This window comes from Macaca thibetana, chromosome 1 (genome assembly GCF_024542745.1).
Source record: "Macaca thibetana thibetana isolate TM-01 chromosome 1, ASM2454274v1, whole genome shotgun sequence".
NCBI lineage: Eukaryota > Metazoa > Chordata > Mammalia > Primates > Cercopithecidae > Macaca > Macaca thibetana.
Window position 1 is genome coordinate 3,874,762 of NC_065578.1, and position 18,951 is coordinate 3,893,712.

Consider the following 18,951-nt stretch of genomic DNA (forward strand, 5'->3'; position numbering starts at 1 on the left):
ACATTTTGGGAGCCAGGTTCCATCCTTTCTGTCATGTGCAATAAAGTGGGTCAAATCTGCCATCAGAGGCAGAGACTCCAGGCTCTGGGCTAATCCTGCAAATTCAAAAACGAAAATCTGGAGACGGCACAGCCTGCACAGCAAAGTGCTCGTGTGCCCAGATCCCTCGGTCTGTGTCCTCCAAAGCCTCCCAGGGTAGAGAGCATTCGTGTGTGAGGACTTCTCCCAGCCACAGGGAATGAGGGGGGTCCCTTCCTGGCAAGGCCAGGAGTCCACATTAGTGCTTCCTTTCTCAAGAAGCCAGTCAGTCTCCACCGCAGGCCTGCCCCGGCTTGCCTGTCATGTGTCAAGTACCAAAGCCCATTTTTCTGTTCACCGCAGACCCTCCTCTTCTGATCGGCATCTTATTCCTGTGGCCTTCGTGTCTGAGAAATGGTTTGAAATCTCCTGCTGACTGGCCGAAGTCTTTTTTACCTCCTGGGGGCAGGGCAGACGCCATGTGTCTATTTCATGGTAGGTACCTCTCTTTGGACATTCCTGTTTTCATTCCCTTTCCTCCCCTCCCCACTGCCCTCCCCTGCGCTCTTTGGGATAATTGGGAACCATTTTAGACATCGTGGGTGGATTTCCAATGGCATCGCTTCTCTGAACATGAGCCAGGGACCTGGCCTTTTGATCTTGATGTTGGATTTGGTAGAAGTGCCTTCCCCATCCCGGGGGAGGAGAGTAACAGACGCTCACACACCCTGATTCCACGTCCTCACTATTCTTACCAGTGCCACTCCTTCCCTCAGGAAGGCCACGACGCGCGTGGCCTACATGGCAGGGAAAGTCATTCCCCGAAACAAGCGACAATTACAGCTCTCTTTTCCCGCAACAGGAAGAGATTAGGGCAGCGGCTAGGGAGGCAGGAATCGCGCCCCCGTCACATGTCTTTACATCGGGGGAGGGCGCAAGGCAGAATTAAAATACAATTTTGAAATATAAAAATAAAAGATAAGAAAGAAAATGATAAAGAGAGAAAGGGAAGAGTTGAGACATCTACTAATCTGAAGCCAGGAACCGGCACCAAAACAGGATGAATTTTCCACGCTCTGCTGGATGGGAACATTTGGTTTGCTTTCAGTGATATTAACTTTAATGCTAACGTTAAATTGCCTCCTTCTGTGCTGAGTCTTCGGAGCACTCGGGCTGCTGAGGGGAGAGAGCATTTCGCTCTCATGGCCCCACATCCCATGCGTTCTATAAGCACAGCCCATGGGTGCGACCTGGGGTTTTCGTGTGGGTTTCATGGTTCTTTTCGATGCTGGGCTTTCTCTGCATCCTCATCTTGCTTCCTTCCAAAGGTGACCTCTGATCCCTTCCATGATCCCATCCTGTTTCTAGGATGAAATACCAATATTTGAAAATAGCTTTTTCTTACTTTTTGCCCACCTTCTGATATGGAGGACTGAATGGACAACGTCCTCAGGGGCCCGGGGACAGGGAAGGTCTGGAGGACTCAGCCGGCTGCACCTAGCTGTGGCCGGGGAACCGGCTATCGTCAGAGAGGGGAGTGAATCGGTCAGTTCCTCATCCTGGCACTAATGGACCGCGTGTTTGCTCCAAATCAAATCTCCGGCCCTCACTCCTTATCCTGAAGCCAACATGATCTGCCAACTGGCAAAGAAATGTAATTAGATTAGAATGGGAACCGAGCTGCCCTGCAAGGGCCTCTGCTGCGGCAGGTAAGAGGCAGGTTGTCCCCACCATTCAATGGGGGGATGTGCAGCCTAGAGCATCCGTCAGAGGCCAGTGCCTTTGTCTGCCTCACCGCAGCTCCCCTCATGAAGGGAACCCCCTTTGGAGTGCCAACCAAGCTAGCCACAGCAAGCCGGCTTGCTAGCCGTGTAGTCCTCGACCCGCCTGGTAAGGCCTCTGTAGGGACTGGGTCCTGGTGGTTGCCAGCATCTCTGTTATGATTTTTAAAATTTGTTAATGTGTAATTCATTGACCTGGGAGATGCAGGGCCTTAGGGTCAAAGACCCTCAGTCCCTTTTGCCAAGAGCCACAGGCCCACAGAACTGGAGAGGTCAACTCGAGCGGACAGCTCCCTAATATAGATACTTGCACGGCAGCTCGTGGAACACTTTTTACTTGCTCAGTCCTCCCAGCAATCTCGTTTACAAGTGGGGAAACTGAGGCAGGGGGCGGTTAAATGACTTGGCCGAGGTCAGCTCCCTAGGGGAGAGGGGACAGCTTTCTAATGTTTGCACGACAGCTCGTGGAACACACTTTACTTACCCAGTCCTCCCAGCAATTCCTTTTACAAGTGGGGAAACTGAGGCAGTGGGCGGTTAAATGACTTGGCCGAGGTCAGTCAGGTTGTAAGTGGTGGGGCTGGATCACCCGATGGCTGCCTGGCTCCGGGACTTCCCCGCCCACTCCAAAGGCCTGAGCCCAGGGATCCTTCTTTTCCATTAGAACAGGAAGCTGCAGCGCTGACTTTTCAAAAAAAAAAGATAAAATAGGGCAGAAAAAAGGTGTTTTATTTACTCATCTGTCCCAGAAAACCTTCGTGTCTCATCAGCCTGGTCCTCCCCTTCCAGCAGCATGGGGCACTGAAGACCCCCCAGAAACACTGTTGGTGGGGGCTATCCCTATGCTGCAGCCCCAGGCAAAGGCAAGAGATACGGGTGCTCCCAGATGGGCCCCAGGTGGACCCCGCTTCCCAGCTGTGCCTGAGGAGCTGTTTCGGGACCACCAGCATTTACACAAGGAAACATCTCTGCGTCTAAAGAGCTGACCCCTCCCTGTGGCTCTCAGGTCAGGTAGGTCGTCCGCAGAGTTCAGAAGACCCTGTGAGACTTACTGAAGGCAGCTGCACTCAGCCTCGGAATCGGCCGACACGAAGCCACAGCCCACTCCTGGTGGCTTCCTCAGTAGCTGCGGACCAGGAGGGCTACGCACACAGCCTCGTTAGTCCTTGATAAATGCTTATAAGATTCCGTTGCCGCTTGCGGGACAGACCGTTTATCACTGACTAGGATGAAAGCATTGGGATTCTAAGTATCCCCTGAATCTTGCAATTAATGCCTGGACATGAGCATCGGGTGCAGAATAGCCAGAAACATCTCTCAGATTTGCTGGGGTACTTATTGTGCCTAAATAAATAGCAATTAATACTAAAACATTTAATTAAGGCTTAAGAGCCAGTGGAGCTACTTCTCTCTCGTATGGCTGGGAAGCCTCTCCAAATGCATTTGTAATGATGATGCGGTCGTTTGTTACCACACCATTGTCTTCTAAGTCTAATCCATGTGCATGTTTGGGACCCAAAGGCAGCCAAGTTCATTTTCCTGCAAGTGGTTGTCCGGAATGCCAGTGGCTCTTGGGCAGATGTGGACCCTAGATTTGATAGCTTCCAACACATTCTTGCCTCAGACCACCTTCGTGGTGGGGCCAGATTGCTCTGGACAAAGTGAAGCTGGCCTTTATGCTCCAAGGAAGGGGACCTCGAGAGCAGGTCTGCATTGGCTCTCGGACTAATTCACGGTCATCTTTCATGCAGCAGGTAAATTTCAGCAAACCTCGTTAACGTTGATCTCTTTCCCTTTGCCAAGGCCGCTTCATTCTGAACGGAGCCTGCAAGGTCATAAAAGCTGTTGAATCCAAAGCAAGTGAGAAATAAATCATGCATTATTATTATTTTCAAAAACACATTGAAGACATAACTAATAAAAAATGAGAAGTGCACCTGTGCCTTCCCACTTTGTTCTTCCAAAATGTACATTAATAGAATATCAAACTTTTGTTATTCAAAGGAGCCTATTTTTCAAAGCAACATCCATACCTTTCTGGAAGCTGTGCTTGCTGAGCTGAGAACGGTACCATGAAAACTTTGGGAGAAAGTGGCCACTTCAGATTGTCAAGAAATTCTGCTGTGCCCCAGGGATACCTGGCAGTAGCCTGTTTGCTTTTTTTTTTTTTCCCGCAAAAGCAGACATTGGTCATTACACCCAGTGACCCACTGTGAAGCATACAGCCCAGCAGGGCCAGGCCAGCCGAGGATCTCCTTCCAGGCAGCAGAGGGCAGAATTTATCCCAGATCCCGATCTGGAAGATGGCTTTGCAAGATACACACAGCTTCCCTTTTTGGCCAGGGAACCTCGGGTGGATGTTCACCTTCAGCCACGTTATTTTCCAGCCATGGGGTCCAGGCCCCACCTTATCTGTCTTTCCCAGCTGGCCCGGGATCCTCAGTCCTTCTCTGGGCTTAGTGCCAAGATGAGAGGCTCACGTGCTAGTGTGGCACAGAAAAACCCAAGAAGCTGAAGTTTGAGCAGCAGAGTTTTGGCAGAACATGGACAACGTGAGACCCTCCTCCTGGGCCAGAGGCTGTGACCACACCTTGGTCTTGCAGGAAACCTCTCCACCCTCTGCAAAGCCAGCGTGGCTCTGGAAATGGTCATTCAAGGTGCAGGATTGGCACCATCTCTCTCTCTGTCTCTCCCCCTCTCTACCTCTCTTTCTCTTTTCCGTCCTGAGACACAGAGCAGAGAGAGATGCCTGTAGTCTTGGAAGAGGCTCCCTTCCCTGCATAGCCGGGGATGTCTGGCGCTCGGGGCACAGGCTGCCACCCACTCACTGATCTTCCACGTCGTGTCTGTGGCTTCTGGCATCAGCATCTACCTGTAGTCAGTCCCCGGAGGTGGTTTCCTGCCATTAAGGATGGGTCTCAGGGACTGAGGACAAAACTGTTTCACACCCCTGCCGCGTCTCTGAGCCTCATCCAGTGTTGATTCCCTGCTCCAGGCCAGGCACAGAGCTGGAACCTGCATGAACCAGTGGTGAACAGGCAGGAGACCCCTGTTCTCAGGGTGCTGTCGTGCCAGCAGGGGATGCCTTGCACATCTGTCCAAATAAGCTGGATGCAGATGGTCCCATGCCTGAGATGTCACCAAGCAAGTGCTCCAGGAGACAGAAGGAAAATAGGGGATGTGTGTAGGAAGGAATGGAGGCATCCAAGAAGGCCTTCCCAGGGAGGTGATCTTTCCAGCCAAACCCTGAAGGATTGGAGGCTTGAGATTTGCAACGTGAAATCAAGGAACCTGGAACGTTGAGAGGAAGAAGAAGAGGAAGAGCGAGGTGGAAAGGTGGCCAGGACCCAGGGCAGAAGGATCTGATTAGCCAGCATGGGAAGGACAGGAGGCTTTTTTTTTTTTTTTTTTTTTTTTTTTTTGAGACAGAGTTTCACTCTGTCGCCCAGGCTGGAGTGCAGCCACTCAATCTCGGCTCACTGCAACCTCCACGTCCGCATTCACACGGGAGACTTTCACGTGGGAAAGTGGGAGGATGAAGTCTACCTGGGAGCACCTCCAGAGCCTGGCCAGACAGACGTAAGGATTGGAAGCTGCTCCTCCGGGCTTTATTCTCCTGTTTAAGGTCAGGATCAAGGACTGGAAAGCAACCAGGGCCAAGGTTCATTTAGGAAATCATTCTTATTAAGGTGGCAGCCATATGACTTATGGTCCAACCCTGAACACATTCCAGAGAGAAAGGTTGGCCTTGTGAATCATCAATGATCAGGGAACACAGGGACAGCAGCTCACAACTGGTGACTGTCCTGGGACACCAGGACCCAGTGTAGGGTCTCCAAGCCCCAGGATTTTTATCTCCCTTTTAAGAAAACTTGTAATTGTAGTAAATATATGTAACATAAAATTTATCATTTTAGGCCAGGCGTGGTGGCTAACACCTGTAATCCCAGCACTTTGGAAGGCTGAGGCAGGTGGACCACCTGAAGTCAGAAGTTTGAGACCAGTCTGACCAATATGGTGAAACCCCGTCTCTACTAAAAATATAAAAATTAGCCAGGCATGTGGTGAGTGCCTATAATCCCAGCTATTCAGGAGGCTGAGGCAGGAGAATCGCTTGAACCCGGGAGGCGGAGGTTGCAGTGAGCTGAGATCGTGCCACTGCACTCCAGCCTGGGTGACAGAGCAAGAATCTGTCTCAAAAAAAAAAAAAAAATATATATATATATATATATCATTTTAACCCTTTATGGGTGTCTAGTTCAATGGCATGAGTGACTTTACCATGCTGTGCAGGCATCTTCACAAGCCAGCCCTTCACCTCTCTCATCACCCTGTATTAAAACTCTGCACCCACTCAATACTCACTCCCCGTCTCCCCCCATCCCCTGGCCCCCTATTCTACTCTTTGTCTCTGTGAATTTGGTGGCTCTGGCACTTTCTATAAGTAGAATCATACAGCATTTGTCTCCACATTTTTTAACTTTCAAAAAAATTACCAAGATATAAGAGGGATATTTCTCTCTGTATTGTAATAATTACTTCATTTTTCAAGCCCCTCTTCCCCAGATCCAGGGAATGTGGAAGAGGTGGGCGGGGGTGGGGCACAGCTGGAGTAAGGCTACCAAGAGTGATCTGGCACTGACCCAAAGGCACGTCCCCCGCCCCCCCCCCGTGTGTGTGTGTGTGTGTGTTTGTGTGTGTGTGTGACACAGCCTCACTCTGTTGCCCAGGCTGGAGTGTAGTGGCACCATCTCAGCTCAGTGCAACCTCTGCCTCCCAGGTTCAAGTGATTCTCATGCCTCAGCCTTCCAGGTAGCTGGGATAACAGGTGCGTGCGCCCATGCCTGTCTAATTTTTGTATTTTCACTAGAGATGGAGCTTCACCATGTTGGCAAGGACATCTCCTTTCTTTACATGCAGTGACCCCTGTGCCCACAGCAGCTGGTTCTCCCACAGTAGCTGAGCAGACACTCTACTGTAGCCTCATGGAGTTGTCCACACGGGTGTCATTTGGAGGCAGCAAGCGGGAAGGTGACGCCCAGGGCCCAACCTCTTATCCAGACGCAGAGGGGTCCAGGGAAAGACCCAGCCTCTCATCTTCACCTTCACCTTCAAATGAGTAGACTCTGGCACACTGAGGCTCCTGGAGATGACAGGGACACCGTGCTGATGATCAGGGACACAGTGCTGAGCAGGAGGAGCTGTCCTGGGGCCTGCCAACCTCCCTGTCCACTCCTAGGATGTGTCTGCAGAAGGCAGGCCTGTCCCACCTGGAGCTCTTCCTCCCCAGTCCCAACCAGAATCACTGCTGTGGGCTCAGTTGATTCAGGGGAGAGAAAGCCACACTCTTGTCTTTGGGAAGGACCAGGGAATGGACCCAGGACTGGCAGTCACTGAACTCACCTGGGGAACTCTGAAAACCCATGTTCACAGGCACCACCCTGAGAACCTGATTCCAGGTCTGCAGAGGTGGGCCTGGGAATCTGTATTTCTGCAGAGCTCCCACGATGGTGATGATGCAGCCGGTCTGGCCGCATGCTGTGCCTGCAGCTGCTGGAAAACTTCTAGAGCTCCCACTGAGTGCTTTTCCGACTTCACTTTGGGATCAGCGGGTACACCCGCCCCATCCTACCACTTTTCTGATACGTGTCATCTGCACAGATGAGGATGCGGTAGCCTTTTGTTTCTATTATTGAGGGTCCTAATTGCCTGTAGTTGAGAGGAGCTCTGAGTGACCGCAGAGGGACCCAGACAGCACCCCATCCCTGTGACGGAGACGCAGCTTTGGGCAGAAGGTCCCCCGGGGGGGACCGTGATGTGTTCCAGCTCACGTGGCCGTGCCCGGGGTGACTCCCTGAGGGATGCTGACCTACTGGGGGTTCTCACTCAGCCCGGGAGACTGCATTTTCCGTTTTCTGAGGCTCGGGCTGGCTGGGTGGCAGCCGCCCTTCTCAGCCTGCCTGCTGAAGGTGGCAATCGCAGTCAGATCACCCGACCTGCGCCCAGGTGGGACTCGCCTTGTCTCTCTTCAGCAAGATCACCTCTGGGGAGATACGGGAGCAGGATTTCCTGATGCAGTCCATTTCTCTCTCCTGAGTCCTGGCCTCGGGGAGCCTGCAGCTGAGCAGTGGACGGACACAGACTCCCTTTCCTTCTGCAGCAAAGGAGTGGAACAGGCCCCATGCCACCCCCCACAGGAGGAGGCTGGACAGGGAGTGAGCAGGGCTGCCACACTCAGGCCCTCTGACGTGCACGCCTGGGACCAGATGCCCCGGCGCCCCCACCATGAGTTAGTGGACGAGGTGGTCCCAGCCCCTGGTAGCAAGCTCAGAGCTCTGTAGATGACCGGAATTCACACAAGATTCAGGCCCCCACTTCACACCCCTGGGATTCCCAGTGTTTCTTCCAGTTCCTGCTGACCAGTTCTAGTGAGGTCTTGTCCACGTTCCAAGGACCCCTCCATGTCAGTGAACCGATAAAGGGAGCGACCGGGCTCTGCACGCAGGGGTCCTGTGTCGGGGGGTCCTGGTCGCCCGAGAGCCCCATGGACTTGTCGCGCCCTCGGCCTGCTGCCATTTAATCTCTTCTTGTTTTCTTTCCACACAGGATTCCGTTGGTGAACCTGTAAAAACAAAACAAACAAAACAAAACAAAAAAGACAAAACCTAAAACTAAGCTATCTAAGGGGGAGGGTCCCCGCACCTACCACTTCTGTTTGCCGGTGGGAAACTCACAGAGCAGGACGCTCTAGGCCAAAATCTATTTTTGTAAAAATGCTCACGCCTATGGGTGACTCTGCCTTCTCCCCGAGTTTTCTTTGGAGAACAGAAAGAAGAAACGAAAGAAAGAAACTGGAGGCAGAGAGACGAGGATACCCAACGAAAGGGACGGGAGGAGGCATCCGAAACCTAGGATTCGTCCTACGATTCTGAACCTGTGCCAATAATACCATTATGTGCCATGTACTGACCCGAAAGGCTCGGCCGCAGAGCCGGGGCCCAGCGAATCACGCGGAGAAATCTTACAGAAAACAGGGGTGGGAATCTCTTCCGATAGAGTCGCTATTTCTGGTTAATATACATATATAAATATATAAATACAAACACACACACGCACACACTTTTTTTGTACTGTAGCAATTTTTGAAGATCTTAACTGTTCCTTTTTAAAAAAAGAATTGTGTTATAGGTTACAAAATCTGATTTATTTAACATGCTTAGTATGAACAGAATAAACCAGTGTTTTCTACTTTGGCAACTCACGTCACGCACATATTACACACACGTGCGCATACACACACAATACACATACATGCATATAGACGCATCTATTGGAAATGCAGTTCCACAGGTGAGCATGTTCTTTCTGGTGACCTGGTATTCCATCACCGTTTACCCCAGGGGACAGCCTCGACCCAGACAAGGAGGCCCTTAAATGACAGCCTGCATTTGCTAGATGTTTGGTGAGTGGCATCAAATGTGTGACTTACTATCTTGGGCCAGAACTAAGAAAGCCGTGGTTTTATATATGTGTGTGTATATATATATGTTTTTGTGTGTGTATATATATATATACACACACATGCATACATATGTGTTTTTTTTTCATTTAAATGTTGGAAGATGCTGCCTAACAGCCACACTCACATTTATGTAGCTGGTTGCTTACAAACGGGCCTGAGCCCTGGGTTGGGTGGGTGGTGGATTCTTGGACGTGTGTGTCATACAAGCATAGACTGGATTAAGAAGTTTTCCAGTTCCAAATATTAAAGGAATATATCCTTACGATGTGTGTGTGTAATGTCAGGGCAGAACTTAGACATACGTGAAGGGCCCCAGTTGGTTTGAAAACGAAAAATCGTCATTCTGTGTGCAAACCACGCAGGCGGCCCCACAGCCCGGCCTGTGCTGCGTTGCCTTCCCTTGCGCAGGTGGGCAGGTGTTGCCCGCTTTTTCTAGGGCCCCAACGGTGTCTTGGAATCTTGGGGGAAGCCTCGGCAGAGATGCCATTCTCCTGTCAGCTTCCACTGGCCGATGGATGCTTCTGTTTTGTCATCGAGAATCCTACTGTAGAACTACCCAGTGGAAACGGGCCCCAGACCCGAGCCTCAGTACAGAGAATCCCAACCACACACACTTTATGAAAAATACTGCCATGCTGCTGGGCCTTCCTCACAAGCCTCACCTGAGACGGGCTCACTGGTGGCCCAGACTTGCTGTCAACAGGGAGTGCTGTCGGGATCTAGGGATGCATCTCGTGGCCCACGCTGTGCCTCCTTGGAGGATGTTTCCTGTCTATGGGAGATGCCTAATGTGGTGTGGGTCCCTGTCTCCAAAGACTCTATTTCTCACACATGGCCCAGGTGGAACTTTAATTTCAGCAGTAGAGTGCATGAGGCGATTCAGTGAAGTGTCGCAGGCCAGGCGAAAAGGTTAAAGATGAGGCAGACAGCTGACCTTACTGCCCTCACTGGCCAGGCTGATGACCTGATTCTTCCCTCGGGTTCAGTCTCCCTCTGAAACACCTTGAGATATGCTTCAAAAGTTCACTTTTGTATCTCCTGAAACACGTGAACCTAGAGTCATGCCTCTGGAGGGGAAAGGGCTGTTTCTGTGACACAGCAGTGTTGAGATCTGTATCCATGGTATTGCTCACAAGTTAGGAAAAGTTGTTCTTTAGTTTTTGTTCTGTTGTTTTCCACCCCCAAGCTTTGGCACATCCAGAGACAATGCAAACATCCGCCACTGGCATTTGGCCATCTCCAGGTTCCTGGCACTCACCTGCACGGCGCTCCAGCCTGCAGCTCTCTCCGTGCGCCATCCGGCCTCGTCCATCCCATTCTCCTTCAATCACTCCCTTCCGCTGAGGTGGGCCTCCTGACTCCAGGTGAGCACAGCGTGGTGCGAGTGTGTGGTGAGGGCTGGCAGCGTCCAGCAGGCAGTGGGGTTGCTGCTTTGGTCTCTGATGTTCTGAGCTCCAGAGTGAGCCCAACCGAGGAGGAGGTGACAGCAGGGGGGCCCCGTTGGTTCATTGACCATGAGAACCCAGGATTCCCGAGGGACTCCTGGTATCTGCTCTGTCATCTCCCAGCTGCTCAGCCCCCTTCTCCGACCATGGGTGGCACCCTGGATGCCCTGAACTCTTTCCTGGGTCCATGAGACATAGAGCCTTGGAAGGAAGCGTAAAGCAACAACCCTCTTGTCCCCCGTCAGAGCCACAGGTTCAAGGTAGGGCTGTGAGACCCACAGAGGCACAACCACCAGACAAGCCAATGCGTGCCCATTCTACACCTGAAAGTCTGCTTCTGTACCGACATGACATCCGTCAAGGTAAATCCACACAGGTGAAGGCCGCTATTTCTGGATGATTGAGGCAGTGTATGGAAAGACGTATTATTTTACTTTTTTAAATGGTTACCTGCTCTCCCAGACCCCTCAACAGGGATCATCGTCTAGGTAAGAGGAGATAGTGAGTGAAAGTGCCTGGGCCTTGGAGACGCAGCCCCACCCACGGTGAAGTCTGCACCAGGGCACGGAATTGTCCTGCTTCGGGCCTTAGGTATATGTAATGCCCATGCACTTTGTGTGTCGGTGGCTGCTGCGTTGGCCTGATCAGTCCTTCTGCACCTTGGGGTAGTGTCTCAAGCTAGTTGTTGTCCTCTTTCCCCTGCTTGGCCCCTGGAATTCAGAGTCTAACAGTAGACACCTCCCTTCCCCCACCCGAGGCCTGGTCCTTACCTTTGCTTGAGCTTTCATTCCTCAAGAAAAGAACTCCAAGGAAGGGTGACGTGGTTTGTTAGGGTTCCCCAGTTTTTGTCCACTTCCATCTTATTCCTTGGAGATCCCACAATCGCAAACCCCCTGGCAGCCTCCTGGCACCTGCATTTGCCCTTAAAGCTTTAGAAACAGCTGGGAATGCAATCTTTGTTGTGCAGTCCAGTCCATTTCCAGACGAAGTCGCTGCCAATCTTCCCGTGCTTGGTGTCGCTTTTTTCTGATTGGAATATGCGTGTCATTGCTCTTGTTTCCGAGTTTGGTGTGAGAAAGGCGGGGTTCTCCAGGCATGGTCGGGGAGCTTCCTCACCGTTTTCCATTGGGCTCAGATTCCAACCATGACCGAGACAAAGCCAAGCCTTCTCACGCAACGTGGAAGCATAGTGACACCCTGGGGTGTGTGGAGGTGGCTGCTGTTGTTCCTATGTACTGCCTTCCTTGCACACAGAAGGGAGAGGCCACTTAGGGGAACTTGTCTTCTCCAAAGTACTTCTAGTTCTTCCCAATCTTGAATTTGAGTGGACTTCTCTTATTACACTCAGCTTCCAGAAATTCACTCCAGTCCTTCCTGGAACATTGTGAAATTGGAAACCTGGACTCATCAGCAAACCCCACCCAGTCTTTGAATCGGGACACCAGGAAACCCATTACTACGAATGTGATCTTACCATCTTAAATCAATCCTTTCTTTCGAAAATACATGACTCTTTCACAGCCATATTTTAGCATCAAGAAAAGCCATGCTTTCAGGGGTTGGTCGTCAGCATTTTGTGTGCGATGCCTAAGGTGTAGACTGTGTTAAAAGGTGAACACACCAAAGGATCGACCCTGTCACTTTGGATGGTCTCTGTTTTGACCCTGTTGCCCATGGAGAGGTATTTTACCCTTTTGCTTCTTTGCCCAGGTGGTCTAGGATTGTCTGTAGCTCAGGAAGGTGGACCGACCCTGTATCTTGAAAGACAAGACCAGGAACCAGGAGTGAGGCTGGGACTCTCACTCAGTGGGACTCTCACTCAGCCTTTTCATGGTCAGGCTTGGTCTTCCCATACTTATTTCAAGATGGCACCAGGACACACCTTCTTTTGACCACCTGTTGACACCATCACCCTCTTTCATCAAGGTGATCTCTTTCATCAGGGCGTACGTGAGATGTGATGCTCCACTCGACTGTCTCTCCCCTACCCCTGCCCCCTTCCACAAAGCCATTTCCCAAGTCACAGTGGGAAAAGATACCAAGATGCCTGATTTCTTGGACCATTCTTGTTTCAGCACGTGAGTTCTTTAAGACACTACTCACATATGCCACTGGAGAGAAACAACCCATTCTGGATCACCGTAATGAGCTGATCAGTCATTCATCCTCTTCTTCAACAAATACTTGTTCCACTTCTACCACACTGGCCATACAGTCGGAGGCAAGATGAGCACAGTTATGCCCTTGTGGGTCTTATATTCTATAGTAGAAGGAGGTAGATGGTTAATGTGAAAGAAAACCAAAATAATTTCCAGAGAGAGAAGCGGCAGGAAGAGAACAGAGCAGAGTGATGGGGCCAGGGTGCAGAGAAGGAGAGAGGGGAAGGGGGAGAGAGTGGCAGGGATTGAGGGGGAAGAGAGAGAGGAAGAGGTTGTCTGCATCTCCTCCTGCCACCCATCACCTACTGGGAAATTATCACTTGCTGCTTGAGGGTTGGTCTGGTGTTGGATGGAGCAAGAAGGCCTTGGTCTTAGCTCTTGGATTAAAAACTCAGTGCAGAGCTGAAGATAAGACATCGCAGTTGTTACGATGCCTGGTTCTTCACCAAATTCCTCAGCCATTCCAGCAAGAGTGGAAGCAGAGGGGCAGGGGCAGGATGAGGGCTGCTGTCCTGGAGATGAGCTTGCCCCATCCCTGGGCACTGGCTCTGCCCCATCCCCTCCCCATGTTGGTCCCACCTGTCAGGTTGCCAGGCCAACCAGGTTTCAGGTCAACCAGGTCTCAAGGAGGAAAAGGGGGTTCAACGTCAGTGACTTGGCCCAGAGGGCACGGGCACCATGGGGGTGCCATTCCTCTTGGTGCCAAAAGACAGCTGCCTCTCCAGAAGCTCCCCCAGCACTGAGCGTACTTAGTGGCATCCTTCTTAAACAGCATCTGCTTTTAAGTAAGTAGCTATTCCAAAACATGCCGTGATTCATGTAATTTTTGAGTGGTTACTTTGGTGCAGTTTGTCAATTTGCTCTGCCATACTGTTTTTTGATTGTTTGTTTGTTTTCCAGTGTAAATAGCACAGCCCACATAAATGAGCCAAACTCATCATCTGAGGATCTTTGATTATTCTTCCCCACTTATTGTACATTGATGTGCCGCCTGCTAGGAAGATAAACTCCCTCTTTTCTCACTGTGAGCCCAGATCTCTCTGTTAGTTACACTCAGCCTTATCCGGGGGTCCCAGGGAGGTCTTAAATGATTGTTTGGGGTTTTGAAACATGCTACCATCCCTTCCTTCCAAAGAGCGTGAAGCATGGCTCTGTGTGGTTTTGTGTGTCTGAGTTTACAGCTTGTATTTGGATGTAAGGAGTGACTAAAAACAGGTCTAGGCTGAGATCCGCTGTCTTTTAAAACCCCCCCCCAGCCCTCGGTGGAACAGAAAGAATGAGCTTCTTCTGATCTCAGATCATTCTAGAAAGGTCTCAGCTAGTGAGCACAAAGTAGGCAATCCCCAGAGTTTATACGGGCCTCCATGTGACCAAGCCATCCCTAGCTAGGAAACTTAACTCTTTGCACAACCTCCCTTTATTCCGAAGGGCCCATGGGAACATGGGAGTAGTTGCCCTTTGTCAGAGGAGTAGCCCCACCCTGCTCTCTGCCTGAAACAGAAAGCAGCTCCTCTTGGAACAGCCCGCCTGGGGCAGAAGCACTTGAACATCCCATCTTCCATCTTATTTCACTTTGGTTGCAGGGAGTTAAATACATAGGCCACAGCTGACTAAGATAGCAGTGTGCACAATGGTCCCCGGAATATCCAGTGACTCAAGCGATGTTAGTCTTGGGGTCCCTAAGGCAGTAGGGCATGGGGAGGAAGTTTCTCACCATCGATTCCCAAACACATCAGCCACAAGTCCACACTCCACACCTGTAAATGCACAGGCTATGCCCCATTGTAAAGGTGACTGAAGAGAATGTTCAACTCGATGGTGATGGGCCTGTTCTGAAGCTAAAAGCATAAAATGAATCCTCCCTGTAGCTCCATTGCCTTTTCCTCTTGAAGGATTCCCTGCTAAATGTTCTAAGAGTTACTGTGCATAGAATCGAGAGAGCATTTTTGAATGAGCCATAAATCTAAGTCATATATAAGAGGCATAATATAAATTGGACCAAGCTTGCCCATCTGGGACACACAGGTTTATAGAGATTAAACACTAGTGAGTAGCAGGAAAAGGGAACAGTGACTGTATAAATGGCCATATAAATGACCTACTTGTCTTCTCATGTAGGCTGGAATCAGAACCTACGTATGCCATAGATAACAGTCAATTAAATGGGTTAATGTGCTAAGCCAAGAGAGTTCTTAAGACATGCACATGGGACTGGATTAACTCTTGTCGATGTCTTGGATTCCATAGTAAAACATCTGTTAGGTAACATGTGGTGGGAAAGGATGCAGGGAGCATTGGACTGTAGGAAATTCTCCTTTATACGAGTTAATTAGTTTTGTCTCTGGTGGCCCTCTCTTAAAACAGAATCCCCTGGAGACCTGGGTTTTCATGTTGTAATTCAACATCCAAATATTTGCAACATTAAATAACAACTCCGTAGAGACATCGGTCTTGCATGGGCATAAGCAGCTCACACTGGTTAGCTTTTGTCAGATTTCACCATTTCTGCAACAAAATTTCTTAGTGTTGATGTTGATAGCTTCTGGGTTGGCAAATTGGCAGTTCACTCTAGTCTTACTGGGTTGGGCGAGTTCTTGCCCCCAGAAAACTGGGGATAGCTTTGGCCACGGAAGGAGCAAGAACACTATGCAGTCCTAAGCTCTGTTTTTTGTTTTGTTTTGTTTTTGGCACCATTATGTACCGTGAAGACTTACAGCCTCTGCTAATACAGCATAGGGGACACTTTGAGGAGCCCCAGCATCATTGTTTGAAATCATTGTACAGGGAACTGCAGGGGTGAATACCATTGTACCAATGCCCGGGCCAGCGTCTCATTTCCTAACAGAATCATCCCGTTCTTGTTCACTCTTCAGTCATCCCAAGCCAAAAGGGAAAATTCAAAACCCACTGTGACACCCCAACCCTAATTTCCAACCTTTGGAGGACTCACCTGGGGCAGGAGGGAGAAAGGGCTTTGCTGAAGTCTCAGGCTGCCGAGAACCACGTACGGGCGTAGCAGCAAGCCAATGGCATGGCTCTTGACAAGGTTTTCTATAGGGCGGCAACTGCTGCTCCCAGGGGAATCCTCTTCTGGTGCCTCCGCAGTCTATTCTGGGGTGGAAATGCCATTCTCTATTATTTCTCTCACATACGTGTGGATTTCTAATATCGAATTATGTGACTGCCTACCACCTAAGGCCTACAAAACAACATGGGAGTTTCTTTCTCGAGTGTGCAGCAAGTCGGCATGAACAGGACCCTAGCAACTGTGGGGAGCAGGATTCTCTAAGGTGCTCTTAGATCCGGTGTCACTTCCACATACAAGCACAATTCTCCCAGTTAAGGGACTGGAAGACAAGCGGGGCAACTGGTTTTGAAAAGCCCGCTGGCATGCCAGAGGGGGTGTTTGGCCACTCCCTCCTTGAATCTAACTGCCACAATCTATCCGCAGATGTGTTTTGTTCTATTTCCGGTTTGTTTTCACTTGTGTTTGCGTTGCTTCCTCTGAAGCCAGAGGATGAAAGGTCCTGGCAAAGTGAGTTATCAGTCAACTGATGATAACTGTGATCCTTAACGATGAATTCCCAGCCTGAGGTGACACACAGAGGTTCAGCATACGTCTCAGGATCTATCACATGTCATGTTGCTTGGTGTGAAGACGAAAGAACAAAGTCCACATCAGTTTCTGCTCCTTCAAACAGTGTGTTGATATAAAACATTGAGATTTGGCAGAAACATGTGCCCAGTGTGCAGCACCAAATACCGGTCTTCCTAGAGGTGTTTTTGTTTTGTTTTGTTTTTGTTTTTGTTTAATTTCCTCTTCTGGCAGCCCCATTTGGATCATTTCTTCTCTTTCTTTCCTGGAGAAACAGGATGGCAGGTGCTGGAGCCCAGAGTGGGGTCACTCTCCAGCTGAAATGATTTAAATGGAAAGGAGAATGACAGCAAAGCCTCACATGAACTTAAATGGCCTTATCAATGACCTTATTAACTTACCACTGGTACCTGGATTGATGAGAGGTGAGTGGGACTAAAAGCCAGGATCAGGATCAGGTTGCTCCACACATTTGCAGAGCAGGAGCCCCGGAAATGTGAGTTAGACCCAGAAAGTATTAAACTGGACATTGAAGGAAGCTTGAGGCCATGCATTGATAACATTTTTAGAGTCTTTTACATTATTTTTTCAAAAGGAACACATGTTTACTGCAAACCATTTAGAAAATACCAATAACCAAACAGAAGGGAAATGTTTGAAAACTTTCAATGGTTTAATTCTGTGGAAACTGTTCACTGAAGGCTGAATGAGTGGGGACGAGTCACAGAGTTAGCACCAGGGACAAGTCTGGCTCCAACGTATGTTTTATGAAGTCTGATGAGCTTTCAAATGCATCTTTGCCAGCTGAACTTGTCATGCACTGAACTTCCCATTGATCATTAGAGTGTCTATGATTAAGTGGAAAAGGCAGTCAACCATTTGGATGTTTGACTTTGACAACATCAAGCATTGGCCATTGGGCACATCTGGACATTGGCATGGAATAAACAGGATGCTCAGAGAAACATCCAAATTATTGACTGAATTTTTCCTATGGGGCATCTCTCTAAGGGTCACAGATCTGAGAAATAGAAGTAGCCAGGTCCATGTTGATGCTCCTAGTGTGTTCAAATAACTCTTGAATTCACCAGGTCTCACTGCATTTATTTAAAGATGGAGCCCTTTGTCCCCTCCTCCTCCTCAGCTCACCCATGGAACTAGAAATTCACAAACCTGAAGCTGAACCACAGGACAAGAAATTAAACAGCAACGGCCACATGGCCTATTTTTTCACAGGTTTTGCATTGAATGTTTTAGAACTTAATCCCCCACCCCCTTACTCGTGTATACCAAAACTGGTTTTATTTTCATTTTCCTAAATTATTTTCTGATACAATAAACTGTTAACTGTTTATTTATACTTTTACAAGGAGCACTTGTTATTTTTCAAAAGGAAAACAAAAGCCTCTCTGTTTTCATGTTCTCCGTATATCTATACCACAGCTGTCTCTCTAGACATATTTATATATCATCTTCTCGAGAGAGTTAACCTCCTGTAGTTTAATGTTATGTTTTTTTCTTTAAATGCATATCATAATCATGTTAATAAACAAAAATGACACAATATATGTGGGTGGGGGCGGGGGGGGGGGGGGCAGGTGGCTGGGTGTGATTTCCGTACAGGTGAACTTTTATTCCAGATTTTTTTAAGTTGTTTCTGTATTTCAAAGCTATGTATTTGGAAAACATTGTAAATGAAACACCTATATTAACTTTCCTGTGTATATTTAGTACTCTGATGTTGCTATTAAAAAAAAAAAAAAACATAATATAAAAAAAAAAGAAGAGAAAAAAGAATTACCATGAGTTCAGGCCATGACCTCATAAGGACTTTTTTTTTTAAATGTTACTTCTTTGTTTATTTTTTAACAATATTATCTGAGACCTCCTCTAAGAACATAGGCGCTGTTTCTATGCCTGTGGTTCACAAAGTCTAAGATTTCCTCCCTGAAATCTTCATTATCTCCAAACCAATGCTTTGCTCAGTTAAACATCTCTGAAAACACTTTGAAGTCGCAGTGTCTGGGCCCTGGGTTTGGTTATTAACTGAATCTGAGTGAACCAGTCAGGTTCTTCTACATTGTACCTGAGACCACAAATGCCCACAAGCTCAGGGTTGGGGGGGTTCCAGTGGCTCCTTTATGGGCAGTCGCAGGCCAGCGAATGTCTTGCAAAGATCCCTGCAGAGGAAACCGTACCCTGGGGAAAAGGTCGGCCCAAGGCTTATAACTGTGCTGGTGCCAAGGCAAAACATTGCAAAGGGCCTCCAGTATCAGAGCCAGGAGATACCTTGCACACTCACAGTATTTGCGGGGTGCAAAAGAGCTCTGCCAACTTTCAGACATGCTCGGATCAGGCAGAGTATATGGGAGCAAGGCCCCTGCCCCTAGGCCAGCAGTTCTCAATGTGGGGTGATTCTCACCCCCACAAT

General features: G+C 49.2%; 1 protein-coding gene across 1 annotated transcript in view; it reads left to right on the plus strand.

The window, feature by feature from the left end:
- AJAP1 (adherens junctions associated protein 1) overlaps nt 1–18,248 on the plus strand; it is a 138,200-nt gene extending 119,952 nt beyond the window's left edge. Inside the window, exons 5-6 of the mRNA XM_050806634.1 lie at nt 382–513; nt 8,406–18,248. Coding sequence (XP_050662591.1) covers nt 382–454 — 73 coding nt within the window. The 3' untranslated portion in view covers nt 455–513; nt 8,406–18,248. The remainder of the gene's footprint in view (nt 1–381; nt 514–8,405) is intronic.
- Nucleotides 18,249–18,951: the final 703 nt, after the last annotated feature.